Source organism: Leptonotus elevatus, chromosome 21 (genome assembly GCF_054856555.1).
Source record: "Leptonotus elevatus isolate MCC_2025b chromosome 21, RoL_Lele_1.0, whole genome shotgun sequence".
NCBI classification, from domain to species: domain Eukaryota; kingdom Metazoa; phylum Chordata; class Actinopteri; order Syngnathiformes; family Syngnathidae; genus Leptonotus; species Leptonotus elevatus.
In genome coordinates, this window is record NC_141259.1 from 11,224,516 (window position 1) to 11,245,716 (window position 21,201).

The 21,201-nt window shown below is 39.4% G+C and overlaps 3 protein-coding genes across 8 annotated transcripts in view; all 3 read left to right on the forward strand.

Annotated features, from left to right (window-relative positions):
• esyt2b (extended synaptotagmin-like protein 2b) overlaps positions 1 to 2,473 on the forward strand; it is a 28,523-nt gene extending 26,050 nt beyond the window's left edge. For all 5 annotated transcript variants that reach the window (XM_086066497.1, XM_086066498.1, XM_086066499.1 and 2 more), the window contains 5 exons: positions 9 to 107; positions 316 to 447; positions 558 to 663; positions 751 to 800; positions 1,714 to 2,473. In XM_086066497.1, coding sequence (XP_085922623.1) covers positions 9 to 107; positions 316 to 447; positions 558 to 663; positions 751 to 800; positions 1,714 to 1,774 — 448 coding nt within the window. In that variant the 3' untranslated portion in view covers positions 1,775 to 2,473. The remainder of the gene's footprint in view (positions 1 to 8; positions 108 to 315; positions 448 to 557; positions 664 to 750; positions 801 to 1,713) is intronic.
• Positions 2,474 to 3,105: 632 nt separating this feature from the next.
• On the forward strand, positions 3,106 to 14,116 carry ncapg2 (non-SMC condensin II complex, subunit G2). 2 transcript variants are annotated; one of them, XM_086066116.1, is made up of 27 exons: positions 3,106 to 3,240; positions 3,377 to 3,461; positions 3,913 to 4,080; positions 4,152 to 4,266; positions 4,350 to 4,507; positions 5,251 to 5,385; positions 5,470 to 5,564; positions 6,525 to 6,681; positions 6,864 to 6,956; positions 7,036 to 7,152; positions 7,416 to 7,592; positions 7,675 to 7,827; positions 8,180 to 8,402; positions 8,486 to 8,583; positions 9,563 to 9,736; positions 10,396 to 10,466; positions 10,543 to 10,699; positions 10,772 to 10,939; positions 11,033 to 11,143; positions 11,219 to 11,368; positions 11,528 to 11,624; positions 11,718 to 11,914; positions 12,238 to 12,363; positions 12,559 to 12,662; positions 13,600 to 13,700; positions 13,781 to 13,871; positions 13,953 to 14,116. In XM_086066116.1, exons 2-27 carry the CDS (start codon positions 3,384 to 3,386, stop codon positions 14,011 to 14,013), a joined length of 3,375 nt encoding a protein of 1,124 aa, XP_085922242.1. In that variant the 5' UTR covers positions 3,106 to 3,240; positions 3,377 to 3,383; the 3' UTR covers positions 14,014 to 14,116. The 2 variants fall into 2 exon arrangements, with proteins under 2 accessions (XP_085922242.1, XP_085922243.1); XM_086066117.1 differs by having other exon boundaries at positions 3,112 to 3,461; positions 10,543 to 10,696.
• Positions 14,117 to 14,944: 828 nt separating this feature from the next.
• ptprn2 (protein tyrosine phosphatase receptor type N2) overlaps positions 14,945 to 21,201 on the forward strand; it is a 111,948-nt gene continuing 105,691 nt past the window's right edge. Inside the window, exons 1-2 of the mRNA XM_086065800.1 lie at positions 14,945 to 15,307; positions 20,695 to 20,745. Of these exons, the coding sequence (XP_085921926.1) occupies positions 15,220 to 15,307; positions 20,695 to 20,745 (139 nt within the window). The 5' untranslated portion in view covers positions 14,945 to 15,219. The remainder of the gene's footprint in view (positions 15,308 to 20,694; positions 20,746 to 21,201) is intronic.

The following is a 21,201-nucleotide window of genomic DNA, read 5'->3' on the forward strand; positions in this document are numbered from 1 at the left end:
GCTTACAGCGGCTCCACCTCCAGCCAGTTCTCCCTGGGTGAGGTCCACCTGACCGTTCGACACAGCGCCCAACGCAACAAGCTCATCGTGGTGGTTCACGCGTGCCGGTAAGGTTGTAAAGTGACGTTAAAATGCCTAGCGTTTGACTTTGTGAACACTTTGGAAGTATTTTCATTTTTCTTCAAATAGTTTATTGCTCACATAATTACAGGTGAACCTATTGGAACTCTGTTGCTAACCAAAACAGCAGCACTGAATAATGAACTGAATAATAAACGTTTGTCTCATACTGTACATGAATGTGTGCTTACTCAGGAATTTGATAGCCTTCTCTAAAGACGCCTCGGACCCCTTCATCCGCCTTTTCCTGCTGCCCGACAAAAGCCGCACAGGCAGGAGGAAGACCGGCACCGTGAAAAAGAATCTCAACCCAGTTTACGATCAGACGTGAGTTTCGAGTATCAGGACCACGTCACACATTAGCTTGTTTGTTTTGGGGAGATCGAAAACATAAGAGATGTTGTTTATGTAGTGCGAATGGTTTCGTGCACTTGCAGGTTTGAATTTAGCGTGTCGATCGTGGAGCTCCACAGGAGAACTCTGGATGTCGCCGTAAAGAACGGAGGGAACATCCTGTCCAAACACAAAGGCCTCTTGGGAAAAGTAATTGACATTTCCTGTTTTATTTGTGTGTGGCTGTTTTTTTGTTTTTTTTTTAGATTTAATAATAAAGATAATTTCCATTTGCAGGTGATGGTTGATTTAAGTGGAGATGATATCGCAAAAGGATGGACGCAATGGTAAAGTTGCATATATTTACATATATTAAAATATTATTTCATTATTTTATCTTATATGTTTATTAATAGGCAACGTCAGCTTTATGGTTTAAACACCAATTATTCAGGACATCCTAGTGTACGTCAAAAATATAAGAAAATACCAAAGCAGCAAAGGAAATAGTAAAGTAAAACATTAAGCGGTTTAAAAAGGTGAAATTTATTTTATTTCCATAAATAATCCATTTTGTGTCACCCTACTAAAAGCACATGCAGGATTAGATAGAAAATCTTAACATTATTGCAATTTTGTTTTATAGTCAAAATCAGAAAACAAGATTACAAATTTGCATGAATGCATAAATAAGACCCTGTGTTAAAATAATTGTTGGGAAAAGAAAGTTTAAAAAACGAATACAAATAATCATTGACAAACTTTTTTGCCACATAGTCTAAGTCATTTTAATAAAGAGAAAGAAAATGACTACAAAAACTACAGTACATAAATAAATATGTACCATATATAATATCTATTTGAAAAAATACTAAATAAATAATGATAATAACTACTACTATTATTTTATCTTATTTTGCTATCTAATCTTGCTTGTATGATCTTACCCTACTTATAATTAAAAAAAAAATATATATATATATATATAATTTAGAAAAATTTAAAAATCAATATTAATTTCAGAAAAATACAAAATACAAACATGACATGTAAATTAAATTATATAACATAAGTTTTATATCATAATGAAAAAAAAAAATATATATATATATATATATATATATAATTTGAGCTCTAACCACTGTGTTGAAAAGATGACGCCAATTAAAAACAATTGCAGAAAAAAAGTTTTGTCTCCATATAAATCCATATTTTAATATTTTAAGCCTAATAATAAAAAGTTATTATTTTGTCTTGTAGGTATGAGCTGAGCGAAGATGGTTTGACGTCGCAGAGGAGTATCCAAGAAGCATTTACATAGTGACCTGTTGTGCTGATTTTAACAGTTTTATTTCTGTACTGAACATTTTTGTCATAGGATCATTTCAGCATGCGTTTTCCCATACTGACTGTTGTCGGCGCATACAAGTATTGTAACATATTGTAATCATGACGAAAGGTCTTGTCGCTCTTTGTGATGTTGCTCGTACGTAATTTAGCAGGGCATTAAAAAAAAGAAACAAAATTCTTACCAAAGGAGCAGAAAGAACCCCGTAAGTCGGCCAAGTAGCAGTTGTGTTTATATTTTGTCCTGCAGTGGATGCTTTGACTTTTGTTATTTATTTATTTTGATTTCAAACATGGAATGCACGAATGCTTTGTGTATTTTTAGGTGGACTTTGTGCAATATTGTTTTTCTTTTATTTGGACATGCATGGTCTCCACGGCGAGGACCTACCGGTATGTGGGCATTTTAAAGGTCTGCAAATGATGTAGAAAAAAAATATATATATACTTGAATTTGAGGTTTGGAGGGGATTCAGACCAGACGTGAGCCAAGAAACCAGACTAGAGACAACTGTTCATGTGTGTGTGTGTGTTTAATATGCAGGGCTGCCAGCAAACTGTAAAGATATGAAACAGAGGTTTGTATATGTTTTTTTTGCCATGCAGTTACTACTGTTTGTGTTTGTTGGAGCTTTTTAATCTATCCTGTGCCTTAAAAAAATGAAAAACCTCACTACCGTGTAATTTTTGCCTTCTTAAAGTAATTGATTTCAAATGACGTGTGGCTTTTTGATGAATAAATGGTTTCCTTTGTGAAAATGGTGTGATTTATTTAGATTTGTCTTTTTTTTTATTAAGTCCAATTTAAGATATAAGAAAGTTTATTTTTACATTTTTGTTTAATTTTTCATTTCAACTTTATTTCAATCACAATTTGTGATAATCCGCATTTTTTTTTCAAATATAATGGTTGAAAATACTTACGAAATAATTCAGTCATTTTATGATGAGCACAGCTGCACAACTCAAAGGCATGTCTTTCGTCCTGCACTTGTAGTGTCCTCGATTTACGACGGAGTTCCTATCTTACACTGGGGAGTGGCGACGCAACTCTATTTTCTTACACAAGTCACTAACGTAATAGTTAAGTCAAAATATCACAAATATATTTATATTATACTATTTATTTATATGAAAAACGAAATATTTAATTAAAAATTAGGGAAATTGTCGTATGTCAAGACCGCATCGAGATAGGAGCGTAACATATGTAGGACTATGTCGCCATCAAGTTGCAGAAAAGAACAACTACATATTTTGTGACGTCAGAAATGACGTTGTACGGCAGGAAGTCACTGTGGTTGTACGAATTTGCGCGGGTTGGCAGCGGCGGTTATGGAGGACTGTCATTCTGGTGCTCGCCGAATAATCGCTACAAAAAAAGATACAAAACGATTATAGCCGCGCGTTGTAATCTATTGTGACTACAAGACAACTTCGGTAGGGAATAGTTTGCTTTTGTAAACCTTCAAACACTTTCTTCCATGTTAGTTCCGTAAAGTCGCTTTTTTTTGTGAGTCACCTTCCCGTAGCTACTTTCCACTTGACTCTAACGGTGTTTCATTTTCAATAAAAGCGAAAACATGTGCAAACGTGAGGCGTTCATTGAAGCCGCCAGTAAGGAAAATGTGGACGACTTTCTTCAGCTCGTCCAACTTCACGTAAGTATTTGTAAACCGTAGACTTGAATGACGCTCATACTGCAAAATGTAAAATACCACCTAACAATAATACCTCTCCAAGTACCTCTAACATGGCACGATATTAAAATACTGTGTTATTATTAGAAAGTACAAATTTTATGATGGGTGAAATTACAATGTACCTTTATTTTGTAGTGTAAAATAGTAATGTTATGGCAACAACAATACACATTTAATAATTGAATGTGCAATATTTTAACCCGGCAAAGGTTTGCTAAACAAAAAGTGTGTTGAAATTTAACATGATCTTATTAAAATCCAACTTACTGCAATGTTTACACAAAGTTGTCACTGTACTGTAGCTGTAGGAATCAAATGTATATTACTGGTAAATGCTGTTTTAACTCAACAATGTTTAAGCCTGTGTTCTGAGGAACTTGAATTGTGTCTTTGCGGTTTTGTTGAGCAGAAGGACAGAACGGACCCCTTTGACATGGAGGAGGTGATGGGGGAAATGTCCAGGGATCAGCGTGAGGCTCTGTGGGGAAAACTGGCCTCCCTCCTTCGGGACTTCCTTCTGGAGGTGCCCCCAGAACGCTGGGAGGAGGGAATGGAGACTGATTCCGCTGCGGATCCCGTGAGTTGTTAATGTTTTCTTTTTTTTGTGGCGGAGAGGAAGTGTTCAACTAATTTGTCTCTCTCCTCCAGAAACGCGTGATGGCCATTGTGGCCGGTGTGACTCTCGTGGCCACCATATCTCTGAAGGCACTGCAAGACGGCGACACCTACAACGGGCTTCTTCATATTACCCACCAGCTTCACGGTTTGTGTACCGCCACCGCAAATTCCTCTTTAGAAAGATGTGTCCACTGTCCACCGACTGGTTTTCTTGTTTTTCGTATCCAGGTGTTCTGGTTTCGCTTCCTGTAACGGATGTTCACGTGCTGCTCCTCATTCGCATGCTGTGCGAGGCCTGGTGGAAGAAAAACCTGCGGGACAAAGAAAAGTTTGGGCTTACTGCTTTGGTCATTGCGTTGAAGAAGAGCTTCCTTTCAATAAGACCGGTGAGTAGTTGAGCAGAATGTTTGTAGGCAAATACAGAATAAACCTTTTGGATCTATATTCTTAGGTCAGGTCAGTAGTGTTAATTTTATCAGCCATTTTTAAATTTGGTCTCAGTCTTAGTCCAGTGTCAATCACGCTTGTTAGTTTTTAACATAATTAGTCAACCTCATCCCGTTTTTATTTAGTCCATTTTTAGTCGACTATAAATCTCGCATTTTAATCTTTATTTTAGTCCAAGAAAACATAATTTTATTCGTCTATTCTGTCACAGCAACATTAGCCAAGACAATATTTTACAAAATCGTATAATTTTAGTCTCGTTTTTGTTCATGAACTAAAATGTCCATAGATTTTAGTCCCGTTTTTTAAGTGAAGTTCATTTTCGTCTCGTCTTCTTTTAGTCGACGAAAATGCATACTGACTCAGTCCCAGTTTGTTTATTAATGAGGGTTTTAGTCTAGTCTAGTCTAGTGTAGTTTTAGTCCGGTGAAAAATGTGTGTTGACAAAATTATTTTTGTTAACTTTCACTACCATACCTGGTTAGTTTTAAGCTGTCATAACACCATTCACCACTAGATGGCAAACATTACTCGGAAAAGAAGCACTTCCACCTATAAAGCAAGTTAATTGTTGATAAAAGGGCAACTTACATTTCAAATGAGAATTGATGAAATGCTAACATGCAATAAGGTGTTATACTGCATACTGTAGGTAATATTCAACCTCTCGGTCTCTTGTCAGATCACTGAGCTGCAAAGAGTGTGGAGCCTCCACAATGTGCTCCCGAGTGTGGACTACGCGTCTGAGGATGGCGAGCATCTGGCCGAGCAGCTGCTGCGGTGTTTTCAACGTCCCTCCTTCATCAGGAACGACGACGTGAGCACAGAGGGGTTCACACAAGTCGCCCTGATGTCAACGAGCTGAGAGTGTGACCGTTTGTGTGTTTGTGCGGCACCACAGGGCAAGAGGTTCATGGTGTTTCTCTTCAGCTGGCACGTCGACTTCATCCCGCTCATCCACGGCACCGTCAAAAATCAGCTGCCGTTTTTTAACAAGTGAGAGGCCGCCCTCTTCCTCCTGACACCCTTGAAGCATTTTTATTTTCAATATTTTATTTTTACACCGGTTTGGCTGTGTTCAATGAACATAGGAAGAATTTGCCAGAGGATGGTGGATTGAAAATATTTTTAGAATTGTCATCTCTCCCTTAAATTAACATTAAATTGCAAGATTTCACAAATTTAAATCCAGTGGGATTTTTCAAACACACATTTATTTTGTCTGGAAGATTCCAATTTAGGCAACTGAGTTTCAATTTTAATTTTTAACATTTGTCCATCAGGTGGTGCTTATTTGCCCCATTCAAAATATGTAGCAAAGTTTCACACATTTATGCGGTGCCTAGTTCTGAAATAACTACTCAGCCTGAAAGATAATCCCATTGAAAAGACAATATTTAATCCCATGTTTATCTGATTACATACATTAATGCTGCAAGCCTTAATTTAGTTGATTTTAACTAGAGTACTCTCTTTCAGTGTTTTTTATATTTGTCCACCAGGTGGCACTACTTTCCCCATTCAAATGATGCATCAAGATTTTTATACAGAGCGGTTGCCTCACTACTTATCTAACACATGTAATGACTTCACCCGCAATATTAAATATAGTTTTAGCACATTTTAAGTATTTAATTTGTTTATAACACCAAGTTAGGACTTCTAAGCGAAAAAGATGACACAATATTACCACCTCAGTTTGATTTATGTAGCGCTTTCACAACAGCTGCAGGTGCTGTAAAGCACTTTACAGAACATGACAAATAGAATCATTAAAGATTGAAAGCACACAGTCCAAATTTAAATACGCACTTGGTGTAAAAATGTTTCAGAAGCACTATTTTACAAGATTGACTTTTCTGGCTATTTGTGTGGTCTGGGGATACATAATAGAGGATGTTTAATAGTTTTAACGTCATCATGACCCATCGTCACAGTGTCATCGTTTGGTTCCAGGACGATCATGCCGCACGTTGCGGAGATCTACTACCGAGCCTGGAAAAAGGCCAGCGGCAACTTCCAGGAGATGATCGAAAGCGAGTGCATACAGGACTTCATGAAGTGCGCCATCCTTTTACCCAGGTCGTCACCCGTCCTTCGCAAAGTCCAACAGGTAAGGCAGAAAAAATCAAAAATGGCTTTCAATGGTTCAATTTTCAAGGCATTCGATTTTGTGATCTAATTGTTAAAATTTGTCATGCGAGTTGATGCATTTTCAGAAAACGACAGACAAACAAAAGACGAACCTGATAATAATCTTAATATGTTTTCTCTCTTTTTCTCGCTTTCCTGCAGATTATCTTCTATTTCCACAAGAATAAAGTCTACCCCCCAGTTGAAAAGATGCTCAGTGTCCTCTACAAGCCCATTCTTTGGAAGTACCTCAGCGTGCGTATTCCTTTTAGATCTATGAATCTATATTTGCGCCACACAAACAAAACATCTGCACCTCGTCTCATCCCTGTAGGTCCCTAATTTTGAGGTCCGCACCAACGCCACCTTGCTGTTCGCGGACGCCTTCCCCATCGTCGATCCCAGTCAGGACATCGAAGTCGCCCTTCAAAAGCAGCTGGACACACTCATGGTGGGCGTGTTTTTGTAAACGTGCCCATTTTGAAGTCTGTGAGGGTTTTTTTGTACACTTCATTTATGTTCAAGAGTGCCAGGTTTCATTCAATCGAAAGCTGTGTTACCTCGGCGTGTTAAATGCAAAATAAAGTGAATAAAAATAATAATTCATACAGTACAACTGAAGTGATGCTTTATCATCCCGTTGCGTACTCCGTTTTATTCGACTTGCACCGAAGGTTGGAAAACACTAATGTCTCTCCCTGTCTCCATTTTAAGGTCCTGCTGTTTGACAAACACGTCTGTGTGCGCTGCAACGCCATCCAGGGCGTCTGCCAGATCCTCGCCAGATGCTGGGAGTTGCTACCGTCGGTGGTTATCGTGGACTTCTTGAAGAAATTGAAGGAGCTGGCGAGCGACAGCAGCTCCGACGACGTCCGAGGCTCAGTCTTCACGGTGGGACTTCCTCTGGCAATACGGCAAAAATGTGAAGCAGGTTTCGAAATTTTGATATCAACGACCATGTGGTTTTCTTCAGTATCTGTGCACAGTCTTGGACAATGTGCACAGCCATTCCGTGCTGAAGAAAATGGTGCCCAAGTTCAACAACAGCCTCCATGACAGGTCGGAGAAGGTCCGTGTGGCTTTTGTCAACATGCTCCTCAAGCTCAAGGCGGCCCGTGTGACCAAGGTACCCCAACACGCCGTTTGCGCTCAAAGGTCACTTCATTAGATACATATCCACCAGCTCATGTGATCCAGATCTTGAAGAAATCTTCAGGTATGATTGACAGTGTCCAATAAGATTTCCTCTCTTTGAGAGAGCAGGTCAAAAATTTATCAGAATCATGAATCAGCCCTTACAAAATGGATCCCATTATTGTGCCAGTGTACCAAATGGAATTAGATGATGAGATAGCTGCAGCCCTAATTTGAATTCAACTATTGTGTTTGTGCGATTGTGCTGCTTTACCCAATTAAATGACTACTAGTGAGTATGGTAACATCTCAAAATCCCGTCTCATCTATGAATTCCTCCGCAGTTCTGGGATGTGTGCAGCCTGGAACACCTGGTGGGCCGCATGGCCGCCGACAAGGTACACGTGTCCAAGCGCCTCGCCGAGCTTCTCTTCGACTCGTTCTTCCCCGCCAGCGCCTCGGAGTTGGAGTGGTGCAACCGCTGCGTCACCCTCATCCTCATGAGCCCCACAGCGGCCCGGAAATTCTACCTGTATGCCCACAAGCACACCACCCCCACTAATATAGGTAAGGCTTAAATGCACTGTAACGTCACTATAGCAGGTGGATGTTTCAGATTAAATTCTGTTGTGCTGTTTGTTTGCCATTAGTGAAGTTGATGCTGGCCATTCGCAGTGTCCTGAACTCAAACATCCCGAGCAATGGTGATAACTCGCATCTTAACGGCAGCAACAAGGAAAACGGTATGGTAAGAAGAAAAAAAACGAGCAAACCGCCAACACAGAGATCCGAGATAATATTTTACTTCATAAAAACATTGAATAGAATGTGAAGAATTTGTGCATTTTGAATTATTACTGCAATCCGATTTATTGTGCTGCTCCTTCTGGTGTGCCCACCATGACCACCCAGGGGCAGTATAATACAGTCATGCAGACACAAACAAAGGAGAATACAGGTAGTCCTCTAGTTACGAAGATCCGAGTTACGAACATTCGCAGATACGAACAAAGGCTGACTGATGTCTATAATAGCTGTATATTGCGTGCAAGTTAATATTTAAGTGCGCGCCACATCATATATTATGGTACAGTATTGTACTGTAGTGCCCCTCTCTGCCACAACCCCGCCGAGCAGCACCGCGCCATTTGCGCATTTCAGCTACCTCTGTCACACTCGTCATAGCCAATGACAGTCATGTGGACTTCACGGACAGTCGGAAAACCTAGTTTCCTGAGTTAGACCAAATACGTAATGCCTTCCACTTCAGCAGCCTCACATGAAGTCAACTCAATAACTCCTCCCCCATCTATGTACAGTAAGCATATTTATTTTGTTTTTATTGCATTGAACTGTGTACAAATTGAATGTACTGTGAGGAAAAGTGGTTCAGATAATGAATGGATGATGTATGTTTTTTTTTTTATGTTATGTACTCTATAGAAAGTATATATAAGGTATATAGTTTAATTTGTTTAATGGTTTATTTTATTTTTTTTACATATTTTTATTATTTTTTTCTAAATAATTTTTTTTTGATGACATTTAATTTTTAAACAAAATTGAGTGCGATTCGATTTACAAACAAATTCGACTTCCAAACAACCTCTCGGAACCCATTGTGTTCGTAAGTTGTGGACTAGTCACCCGTACTACTTCAACTACTACTGCAAGTGACTTAGTAGTAAAGTCTTCAATCTGCAATGTTGATGTGTTGCTCTCCTCAGCCTCAGGGCGAGTATCCAAAGGCACTGGAGAAGGACGTGGTGGCCAGTCTGCTGGAGGTGGTGGCCGTCCTGTGGAAGACTGTCGACAGGGCCCTCCAGCAAAACCAAGAGATCCAGGAGCACCTGCATGCCCAGTTTGGCCGAGTCATGAGCAAATACTTCAGCAAATTCACGGTACGCTGTCACATACTACCTTTGACTTTCACATCTCTCATCTTAGTTTTTGGTGTTGGATGCTTGTGTGTTTGTGCACTAGTTTATTTTGTTAAATTACGTACATACACCATTTGGGATGCCTTTATTTGCATTTTCTTGTAGTACATATCTGAAACCTATAAATGCTAATTAAAACTGTATCTATCTATACAAGTGATGAAGGTCCGTAACCCCACCAGTTTTCTAAGCGCATTCATGGAACTTTCCTTTATTGAATTTTTTTTCATCAAATTTTTTTTTTAATTCAAGCCTTTAGGAAGTGTGCCTTTAGTTGTGCTCGAATAGAGTTGCTCAACTTCGCATTGCAAATCATGTATCACTCATCTATATTTATAGAGCATTTAAGATGGAACCCAGGGGCAGCAGATACAATGCAAACAGCAGAGGACCCAGAATTGAACCCTGCGGAACACCATATGTTCCGTGAATTCATATTGCACATATTCGTCCGACTGCTTTATTTTTTTGTTCAGCATAATTAGTATGAAGAAATTAAAATAATAAAGCACGTCATTGCGAAACATTTGAGTCGGGTGTGTGTCTTGACCTTCGCCGAACCCCTGGGGTTCGATCTACTGATCTAACACTTACTTAGTTTAATGTAATCTATCATTCAGGATCAACGATGCCAAACTCCCCTCATACAGATTGCGTCCTTCATGCCACCCAATGCGGTGGCAACATTTAGGTAAGTACATTAGGTCTAACAAGTGCATTCTTCTACCTCTTGCACTGACATTTTAGTGGTGAATTACTTGTCCCAGCTACGGTGTACTGTCTCGCCTGAGGAAGATGGAACCCGGGGCCCCGCCCTTGGCGTACAGCCAGCTGCTGTTCTGCATGTGCAGTTGGGGCAAGACCTCCGGCGTCCTGGAGCTCATCATCGAATGGCTTTCCGAAGCCCTGCCCGAGAAGCAAGTGGTCAGTCTGTCCATGTGTCTGTCCGTCGTCACGGTAACGGCAACACTCAATCGATTTCTCGCCTCCCAACAGTTTACTCTCAAGCGGAAGGTGACCATCCAAGAGAAGGCAGAGGTTAAGCCGGACCTGGCGCTGGCCTACTTGGACCACCTGCTCATTCACCCGTCCACGCGTAACAAGGTCCTGGCTCTCAGTCAGGGGCCACTCAAGCGTCTCTACACTATTCTCGGGAACTGGAAGGTGCGTTGCAGTCACATTTCAACTTCATATAATATTGTGGCGTGTGCGCATGTTAACACTGGCTACTTCCTGCGTGAATGTTCTTTTCCACAGTTGCTGCTGTACTCTCACCCCGCATCTTCCTCTGAGAGCACAGCCGGTGCAGAACTGGCCCTTAAGGCCTTCACCTGTCACAGCCGCCTCAGTGTGCACCTGCAGCACGGCGTGAGTCTCATCCGTGTGTTTCAAGCCACGACAAGGAAAAGCCGTCTTTCGTAAATAAACGGCACCTCCCTCTAGCTGTCCGACGGCCGCGAGTACCTGCAGTCTCTGGAAGATACGGCCACGTGGGTGGCCGAGAGGATGCTGCCATTCCTGACTGACGGTCATCAGGGAGCTGCCGATGGGGAGACGAAGCGTTCGAGAGAGTTGGCGACAGAGACAACCAAGGTCAGCGCCGTGTCGTCCGGGAGGCACGCTTCAATCGGGACTGAAGTGTCATTCCTCCATGGGAAAACAATTAAATATACTGGAGTACATTTTTGTGTCAAAGCACCCTGCAACCTTCGAAAACTTTAACTAGAAAGTGACTTATTGTCCATCCATCAGAGCTTCCTGGCGATTTGCGGAGACGTGGTGCTCAGTTTGGACGACAACACCTTCAACTCCCACGCACTGCACCTCTGCTCGCTCGTCGTGCTCTCAGGTGAAGCTCCCAAAATGATGACTTTTATTCTGAAGTTAAATAATAGCAACTAAAACTCAACATTGTCTCCCTCTCGCTCTCCGTGTGTTACAGAAAGCGGCTACCGGTGCATTCCCGATGTGCTGCCGGTTCTGAAGACGTTGACGGCGAGTTACTCACAACTTCACCACAAACCGGCTGACGAGCAGGATACCGCCACCAAGTGTCTGGCTGTGGTAGCGAACATATTCCAGAAGATAATCGAACTCTTTGCCCGCCGCCTTAAGAACGAGCCAGAAGAAGGTAAACGGGTACGTAGACATTTATATTCGTGCCTGACTTTATTATTCTGCACCAAGCTTGTTGTTTATATGCAGTTTGGGATGAAATGGTTTTACAATAGACTGTGATAACTTTTCAAATGGTTTCTATTACTAAAGAGGTGAGGAAGTACTTATATATTTTTTAAATCTAAATAATATGTATTGCAAATGCAATGCTTTCCATTGCGATCATGATGATCACAATAAAAACTTTGTTCACGATGTTTGTGATATAAAATGTTCATCCCATTTCATCCCTAGCATGTCGTAATTGTCAACATAGCAACTTATAGTTTGCTGTTGTTTCTTAGCTGTGTCAGTCGGCGTTAAGCGGCCTCGCCGACTTCCTGCAAGTGGCTCAAACCTTTAAACTCAGCGGGGTCTTTGACACCCTTTTTGCCCTTGTCATCGTGGAGACAAGATACACTCTCCAGAAGGTGAGCGGGGCTTTCCGGCCGTGTTGAAGCCTCTTAAAAGTGATTGATGTGTCTGTACGAAAGGTAGATAGATTGTAAAAAGAAAAAAAGAAGTTGGGTCATTAGGTACAGGTTGTTCGGTGGATAGCTGCTGGATGGATAAGGTACTATGAAGTGGATGATAACATTCCCTCTCCCCTCCCCAAACCCTCAAAGATGACGCACCCCGAAGAGGTAATAATTCCTGAGACCGTGAATGACTTGCCTATGCTCTCCTGCATCCTCCTTTCAGTCATCCTCAAGTCGCCGCCAGTCACCAGGTAGGAAAAAGCTTAACAGAGAGTATATTTAGGCAATTATTGCCTCCTACCAAAAAACATTTTTTGTTTGTAGGATTACACAAAAATAGCTAATCAAAAAAAAAGAAGAGGATTAAAGTTGACAGTATTAGGGCCACATTGCAGAAAAACATTATTTTCTCACAGCGATATGATTTTCTTCAATTCAAAATATTGCTATATTCTACTTTTTTTTTTTTTTTTTAATAAGTACAATTCTCAAAGTATTTTTTTTCTTGGAAATATGACTTGTCACATTACTATTTTATGAGTGGAAAAAACCCTCAGAAAATAAATGTAAAAAATATTTCAAAATCAGCTGTTTTTTGCCATGACATTATTACATTGTGATAATATTTTTTTAGGACATTATATTTTGCTATTAAAAAAAAAAAAGTAAGAAAATTGTATTTATTTACCCAAAATGACTTTATTGTCATGGGCTGTATCTTTGTATCCTTATTTTATGAACTATTTATCCCAACATTTCTTTTTTGAAAAAAAAATAGGACTTTCTGATAAAAACATGTTATTTTTCAAGAAGTCAGGCTTCATTCTTATATCATCACAGTGCTACTTTTCCCTCCCAAATAAAAACAAACAAACTTTGCAACTTTTGACAAAATGATTCCCCCCCTTTGACGGCATGACTATTCGCCAGAGTTAACTGATTTTTATCTTGAAAAATATATTACTGAACTTTGTTTCTCTCTCTCGCCGTTTTCCAAAGTATGACCTGATACTTAAAAATATGACTTTCTCATAGATGACATATTGGTTCCAAACTAAAAAAGAAAAAGTGTACTATTTGCTGAAGGCCTTCATTTTTTTTCCTTGTACAAAAGGTATCATGGAAGAAAAAAAAGCAAATATTAGAATGATACAAATTCATCCAATGGAGCTTGTGTGTTGCCTTCAGGGCCTTTTCGGCTGAGGTTCTCGCCTCGCTGGATTCGGAAGCCTTCGCCACTCTGACTGAGCTGGCCGCTGTTGTGCACCTCCTGGCAGTCCTGCGACACGGTGGGCCAAATTGTCCTGCTAATACCATGTCATTTATTAATATTAGTGTACTTATCTGTAATATTTAACCTTAAATGCAGCGGGAAAGGTCAATGTGTGTTTGAAGAGAGCTGCCGTAACCGTGAAGCAGCAAATAGAAGCGCACGCAAATGCAGAAGGCGACGTCCAAAGGTAGGCTCGCATCAAATAAGAGCGAATGATGAAATATTTCGTAAGGTTTATGATGTAAAAATGTTTTCTTTGTTTTCATAGGGTAATTTTTCAATCTTCTGTGACGACGCTGAATGAAATCTTGACAAATTGGGCGGACTGAAAAAAAAAAGAAGGCAGTTTCGAGTGTCTCCATTTCTATTTTTGTCTATTAAAAGCATTTATTATTGTTTTGTTGTTGTTGCATGTTTACATAACTGTTGAAGTGGTTGTAAAGAATACAAAATATATATTTCACACTGTTGATATGCATCATCATTTTTCACATATGATGTCCATGTGCTACTATTTTCCAAAATTGGCTGATTCCATATAAAATGGCTGACCTGTTCAGTTTTGGACCCGACAATATTTTTTCCCACCAGGATTCAAAATGTTCTCTTAGTATTGGCCACGACTCACGAGAATAATAAATATTGAAAGTGAATATGGCGTTTCATATATACCGGTAGTTATTACAGTATAGAGAAGGGTATCTAATTAGTTGGGTAGATAGATGGTAGATGGATTATGTAATTGGATAACTTGATTTTGATAGTCTAGTCAGCCTAGATCAGGGGTGCTCAAGTTCGGTCCTTCCAGAGCCCCTATTCAGCCTGTTTTCCATGTTTCCCTCCTGCAGCACAGCTGAATCTAATGATTAGCTAATCAGCAAGCTTTGCAAAAGTCTGATCACGATGTCGATCATGAATCAGGTGTGTTAGTGGAGAGAAACATGGGAAACAGGCTGGAGAGGGGCTCTCGAGGACCGAACTTGAGCACCCCTGGCCTAGATAGACTTACATGGTAGGTAGATGAGATGACTAGGTGACTAGTTAGGTAGAAAGGTACATTGATGATTAAAAGTAGCTTCTTAAAGAGATAGGCAATTGGGTAGGTAGTTAGATGTGTTGGTAAATTAGTTAGCTAAATAATATATGATGGCATGATATACAAGTAGATACTGTAAGTAGGCGTTATCCACACTTGGATGCCCCTCCCTCTTAACGTGCCTCTCTTCCCCCATTGCATCAATGCGGCCCTGCCTGCTTTCCTTCCGCACGTTTCCCCGCCACGGCTCCGTGACGTCACGTTTAGGAGCGGCTCCTCCTTCCGAGTCGGTCGCTGTTCTCGGTGCTGAAAGCGACGGCCGCGTTCTTCTTCGCTCCCCGCAATTTGCAGCCATTTTAGGTTCTTCTTCCAAAGCCCTTCCCAGAAGCAAGCGACATGCCCCTCTAGCTCACAAGCGACTCCTCCGGGGCTGCTCCCACCTGGCGTCGGCCTCAGTCATGCTCTCGTAAAGCGGCCATGGATTGAGCCAAGCGGCGGGATGGAGTCTCCGTGGTGTCCCGCGCTCGTCTTCGCCTTGGCCGCCTGCCTTGGCTGCTTCGCACCTGTCAGCGCCGACGGAAGCTTCGGTGAGCATGTCTTTCTTTCTTTCTTTTACCTTTTTTCTTTTTATTTTTTTTTTATTTATTTTCAATTGTCATGATATGAGTCCTAATTTGGAGAGGGGTGGAAAAAGTTGAGACCATACCCCCTTGTATGTTTGCATCCTCCAAAAAACAAAAAACAACTGGTCTATTGTAATAGTTTGATGTTGCAAGGTGAAATCCATACATCCCCATAAGAAAGTTACGTAATGGACAACAAGGCCCATGCAGTTAGCATCATGGTAGACAGTAGTCCCACTGGTCACATTATTAGGTACACTTGAACAATCTACTTCAATACAATTGAAAAACTAATGGGAAGTTTTGAGGTAGTCATTTAACAGTATGTCTGTTAGTGTGCTAGTTTGAACTCCGTAATACTTTGAGAGCTGTGCCCAATATTTTGGTTACTTAGTGGACAAAATATGGGGAACACCTATCAATATTAGAATGTATGCATCTATGTAATAAATACCATTTATATACAGTGCTTGAAATTAAATACCTAAAAAAAAATATGAGCCACAGGTATATATTAAATATACTGAAAAATAGTATGTAATATCCTTATATATACTGTATTTATTGTATAATTTGCAAACAAATAATAAACTAACATGCTGTTATATTTTTAGGCTTTCAAAACAAATGATCTGTCAAAAATGTAATTTAGAAAATTTAAAATAATAACATGCATGTTCCTTTCATTATAACTAACTATAACTTTTTAATGATTATCACCTTCCTTCAATGATTAGCTGCAATAAAATGTCCCTTATCCAAAGGGGTGTGGCATCCTTTTTGACTTGAAGGTGACCAACCAGTAGCCTAATACCCCTAGACTGACTGATGTATGAGCATAAACATATTAAACAGCATACAATACGCGTACTTAACACACGGCATTTCGAAATCCGCTTAAATATTTATTAACATCCACTGCATCCCATTCAAGCGTCACTTTATGGCGTCAAAGTGCTTCTCGTTATGGAGCCACAGCGCGACTTTGTGGGATGATTCATACAGGCTGCTCCATATTGAACATGTGGTGTATATTTGGAAGCATCCTGTGTATACATACGTAAGTAGCGCAGCGTGGGAGAAAAACTTCAGCGTGTGAATGCATATAAATTATATCAGCCGGGCTAAAATGCTTTATGATTTCTGCATATTAATGGCTTTGGAATATGAAACGGTGGCAGCCTTTATAAATTCACTTCGAGGCAGTTGTATGCTTTTGGTTTTATGTGAGAAAGGACAAAACAAATCATTGGCCCTTATGCTCGTGGTGGTAGATGATAAATGGGCGGGTATACACAGTAGCTAGTTAGATTAGTAGGTAGATCGGTAGATAAATGATTATTTGCTAAGTTGGGTAGGTATGTGGCTGAGTGGATACTCATTGGTATACAGAGAACACATTTTCCTACATTTGTTTAAGATTTTGGTGTGGTCCGATGAAACCAAGGTTGTACATACTGTAGGTAGGTTTTTAGACGGGTAGGCATATAGATGAGAATGTGATAGGTAACTAGAAGGATCGAGGATTTTCACGTACCTTGGTAGGTAGTAAGTATGTAGATAGGTCGGTAGTTGACATATCCTAGTAGAATAGATGGACACTTGTCTATACAGTATGTTTGCAAGTCACTAAAAATACAAGCTAAACTCTAATGACACAAAGCAGTCGATTTCCAACCTTTAAAAAAATCTTATAGGAACTAATCAGAATATAAACAATAAAAAAAATTCAGTATTGCCTCCATTGTGTGTTAGAGTTTCGTGGTACCGGTATTTTGCAAGTTAAAAAGAACAACATTTTGTTCTCCCTGCTGTTTATTTTGGGCGTAATTCTGCTTCCGGCCACTAGATGACGCCACACTATTGTGTTTACGTTCTGTAAATGTGAAAGAAGAAGAGCGAAAACCAGAAGTGGTAAATATTCAAGTTAAATCCGCTGTAATTTTACAATGTACTGTACATCTTTTGGCATCATTATTGATATATATTACGAGATGATAAGGTAAGTTTGTTAAATAAGTGTATTTAAAGACCTTAAAAAATAAGTGCTGTTGTAAATGCTATAAAAGGGAGTCTTTAAATAGGGCAACTTATACATTGCCATTGCTCTCTGTCAATATGATTCTCAATGTGTTTTTTAAAAGTGTGTTAAAGACCTTGAAAAAAAATCATTGCTGTAAATGCTATAACAATTTACTTGGGAAGTGTTTAAAAAGGCCTTTTCTATATTGCGGGTTTCAATTATCACAGTGGTGGTCAGGATCACAAAACCTTCATTTGCACAGGCCATGTTTGCAGTCAAAGTTAACGTTCTTGTTAAATGTAGCTGTCATTCAAGTGTGGAAATACGACAATGTTAACCATTCTATTATTTGTGTAAACTTGTGATATCCTGACTGAGCCCGAAACCTTCAATCACAGCGGGTGAATTGAGACTTATTATATGGCTGCTGCTCATGATTCTATACAGACGGATGCGTGGCGTTTGACGGGCGTCGCCACGCGGTGACATTTTAGTCGAGCGCGACAATGAATCACGGCGGGGGGACGCTGACATGTGACGTCATGTGACATTGATGTATGTTTTTTTGTTGCCGCGTGGCAGTTGATTGATTTATTGTCCTGATACATCAGGCACACGTCATATTTACACAACCATCTATTTACCTTTGTACCTACCATGGTTATGATAGTTTTTCATTATACAGTCGTTAGTTTTTTATATACTTTTGACTTTTTATTTTGTTTTTGTTTTTTTATTCTTTGTTTTGGCTTAGTTAAAAAAAAAAGTTTGGGGTATTTTTTTCTAATTTAGTATTAGTTTTTCAAAAAATATATTACTTGAATAGATGGGTATGCACTGTAATTAAATGAGTAGGTAGCATGGCTAGATATATTTAAAAATGTTGGTATGGAAGCACACATTTCAGCGTGATCCTTCCTGTTCTGGCTGGTGTGATAACAGAAGGAGTGTGAAGAAGAAGTTGGGATGAATTAAATTACACCGGCTTGCGTAGCCTCCCTCGGAGACGCTGTTGGCAAAATAACGCCGAGCGCTCTTGTCGCCTGCATCCAAGCAAAGATTTCGCCCCCCGGGGGCCCGGAGTGTGAGAACAGCCTGAGGTATTAAGAGGAAGCCCGCCGTTGTTGAGTCATCAGATCCTAACGAAGAGAACAGAAAAGAGGTCAAAACATGAGTTGCCTTTTGTCGCATCCAGTTTGGGAGAAAATCCACACGTGTTAATGAATGCCATCATGTCGGCTTCCTTTCAGGGTGATTAATACCCTACACCAGTTCTCATTGCAGCAGGGATGCGCACAGCTGAGGCGGCAGATGAAAACCCAAAGGCGGCATGTTTTTTGTGTGTTTTTTATTTTTTTACAAATTGGCAGCTAGCAAGAGTCATCAAATTATATGCTCTACACCGCAATCCTACTGTGATATTATCAAGCTACTACAGTATATGCTTCAACCATACTGCATCAATAAAAATAGTTGATAAATGGATAGCTAGGTATGTATGTCCGTAGATAGTACATTCTGTATGTAGGTGGTTGGTAGATAGACAAACTGGTAGATAGCTGGGTATGTAAATAATAGCTGTTCCTACCAATTAGTCTGTGGGAAGGTTAACAGTATGAAATCATAGCTCCCATCTCACTGATGCTAAGCTACATGCTAACAATCCCAACCGGAGAGCCGACGAGAGAAACCAACATCGCTCCGTTGTTCAATTCAGGCCAGACACGAGGTCAAACTCGCCTATTTCTGGTTGCGCTGTTGCCGTGGCGACGCAGCCATCTTTAATTCATGGCTTGGCTGTTGGCGGGCGGACAGGCATGTCGCCAGGAACTGGCAGAGAGCGACCTGCATGGGAATTCTGGAAGACAGTCGGCGCTGAATGTGTCAGGCGCGGTTGCACCTGCGCTCTTGGTTGTGTTGCATTCACTTTCAGGGGAAAGTCAAATTGTTAATGTGGTTTAAAATAATCTCGTATATGTCAGATTTGGAGCATAGGAAGAAAATCTGGAGATACATACTTTTGGCTAGGCAACAAAAATGTTACTACTCAATGTTAGTTTAGAGTTTTGTTTTGTTTTTCCAAATTAAAAACACATGCACATACATAGCAACTTGATTTTTACCCGACATTTCGTAAAAGCTGTACTTGCTTTCCCAGCCACCTGCAAAACCTCCAACGACTCCACACTTTTTGTAACAGTTCAAAGTTTGACCAATTAACATGTGGACATTGTTTTAGTCTGGATGCTTCATTAAGATATGGACTGGATAATTGTTGTTCCACCTGCATTCTTAATCGCTAATCAGCAGCATCAACGAAGATTACATTTTAATTAAATGGCGTCATTTTTAATCATCTCTGCCATGGGTGGAGGAAGAGGAAGTGGCTTTTATCAGCTGTGCGCGCACGCGCACGCTCGGCTGGATGCTTGATTTAATGGAAGGTCGTAATTAATATTGAGAGCTGACACGCTCCTCGGTTAAATTAAGGCAAAAAGTGATGAGGAGGTAAAGTAGGTCTGCCGCTCTACAATATGCAAATTGCAAGTTAAAAACCCCATTGGGCTTTATTTTCACTCCGAGGTGAAACAAGTGACGTGCACTTTCTCATTAAAATACTTCCTACACTTTTTATTCTCTTGTCGTTCCAAACTCCTCTTTCTGCTCAATCAGTCACCAGCTTTTCATTTTTGCCTCCTGTTACCTCCTTCGTGCTAAACACGGACAGCCAAAGTGTAATTTAATGAAATCTTGTGGAAAAATAATGCAAAATATTTTTAATTTCTGTCCAAAAACAAAACAAAAAGACCACCAAATTTTTACACATTAAAAACAAGTATAAAGATGATTGTATTTAAAAAAATAATAATAAAAAATAGTGATACCAAGCATGCTTTCACTGAAAAATATAAGTACTGTACTGTAAATAATACAGCAACAATAAGCAATAACAACAGTGAATAGTAATAATTAAAGCTAAAGTGTTAAGTTGATGTAACGAAAAAAGTAATTTCTTGCTTGAAGATTTAAGACCATTAGTAAAAATATAGATTAAGCAAAAATTTGGCAAAAAATATGTAAATAATTACAAATAGTAACAATTAAAGTTAGTAATAATTGAAGTCAATGCAATACGTGTTGTAATAAATTGAACATAATTGTGAAAGTAATCGAAGCAAAAATCAAAAGTATAGTTGTTTAATGAAACATTTGATTTTTGAATACAAAAAAGATTTTCCATTTCAGACAAAACAAAAAAGTTACTGTATTAGCTTTGCATTACTTAAACATATGAGTCTTATTTTTTGTTTTCTGCATTTTCCTTCAGGTTGCCTGTTTGAAGATGACCTTTGCCAAGCTTACGAGTTCTGTGTCAATGGTAAGTCCTCATTTGAATTTTTGGGTTTGTTTTCTAGTTAATACAGAATTTCCCACAAATCCTCTTATATTTTAAATCCTATTATGTGGGCACCTGTAGATTTGCATCCAAAAGTCCAAAAAGTGAATAATAAAGAAAATATAAGCAATTTAAAAAAAGTAATAATTAAAGCTAATTGTTAAGTAGATGTGCAAATAGTGGGGGGAAAAAATGAAATAATTGGGACAAAAAAGGTAAGTCATAATAATTAAAGCAAATTTTTGGGAGATTGTATGTAATACCATGTAAATTAAATATAAATATTAATAATTAAGGCTAATGCGCTAAACTGATAGAAAACATACAATACAAAACTCTGTTTATTGCATTGGATTGTGACATAAAATAGTGGTGCCAAAAGTAAATAATACATGAAAAAATATAAAGATAGTAATAATTAAAGCTAATATGATAAGT

Bases quoted from the DNA above. Each gene is read 5' to 3' on its own strand.
- ncapg2 (XM_086066116.1), top strand. From the start codon at position 3,384: ATGTGCAAACGTGAGGCGTTCATTGAAGCCGCCAGTAAGGAAAATGTG. The intron at 7,828-8,179 runs GTACCCCAACAC...ATTCCTCCGCAG, and splicing joins AGGCGGCCCGTGTGACCAAG to TTCTGGGATGTGTGCAGCCT. The intron at 10,700-10,771 runs GTCAGTCTGTCC...GCCTCCCAACAG, and splicing joins CCCTGCCCGAGAAGCAAGTG to TTTACTCTCAAGCGGAAGGT.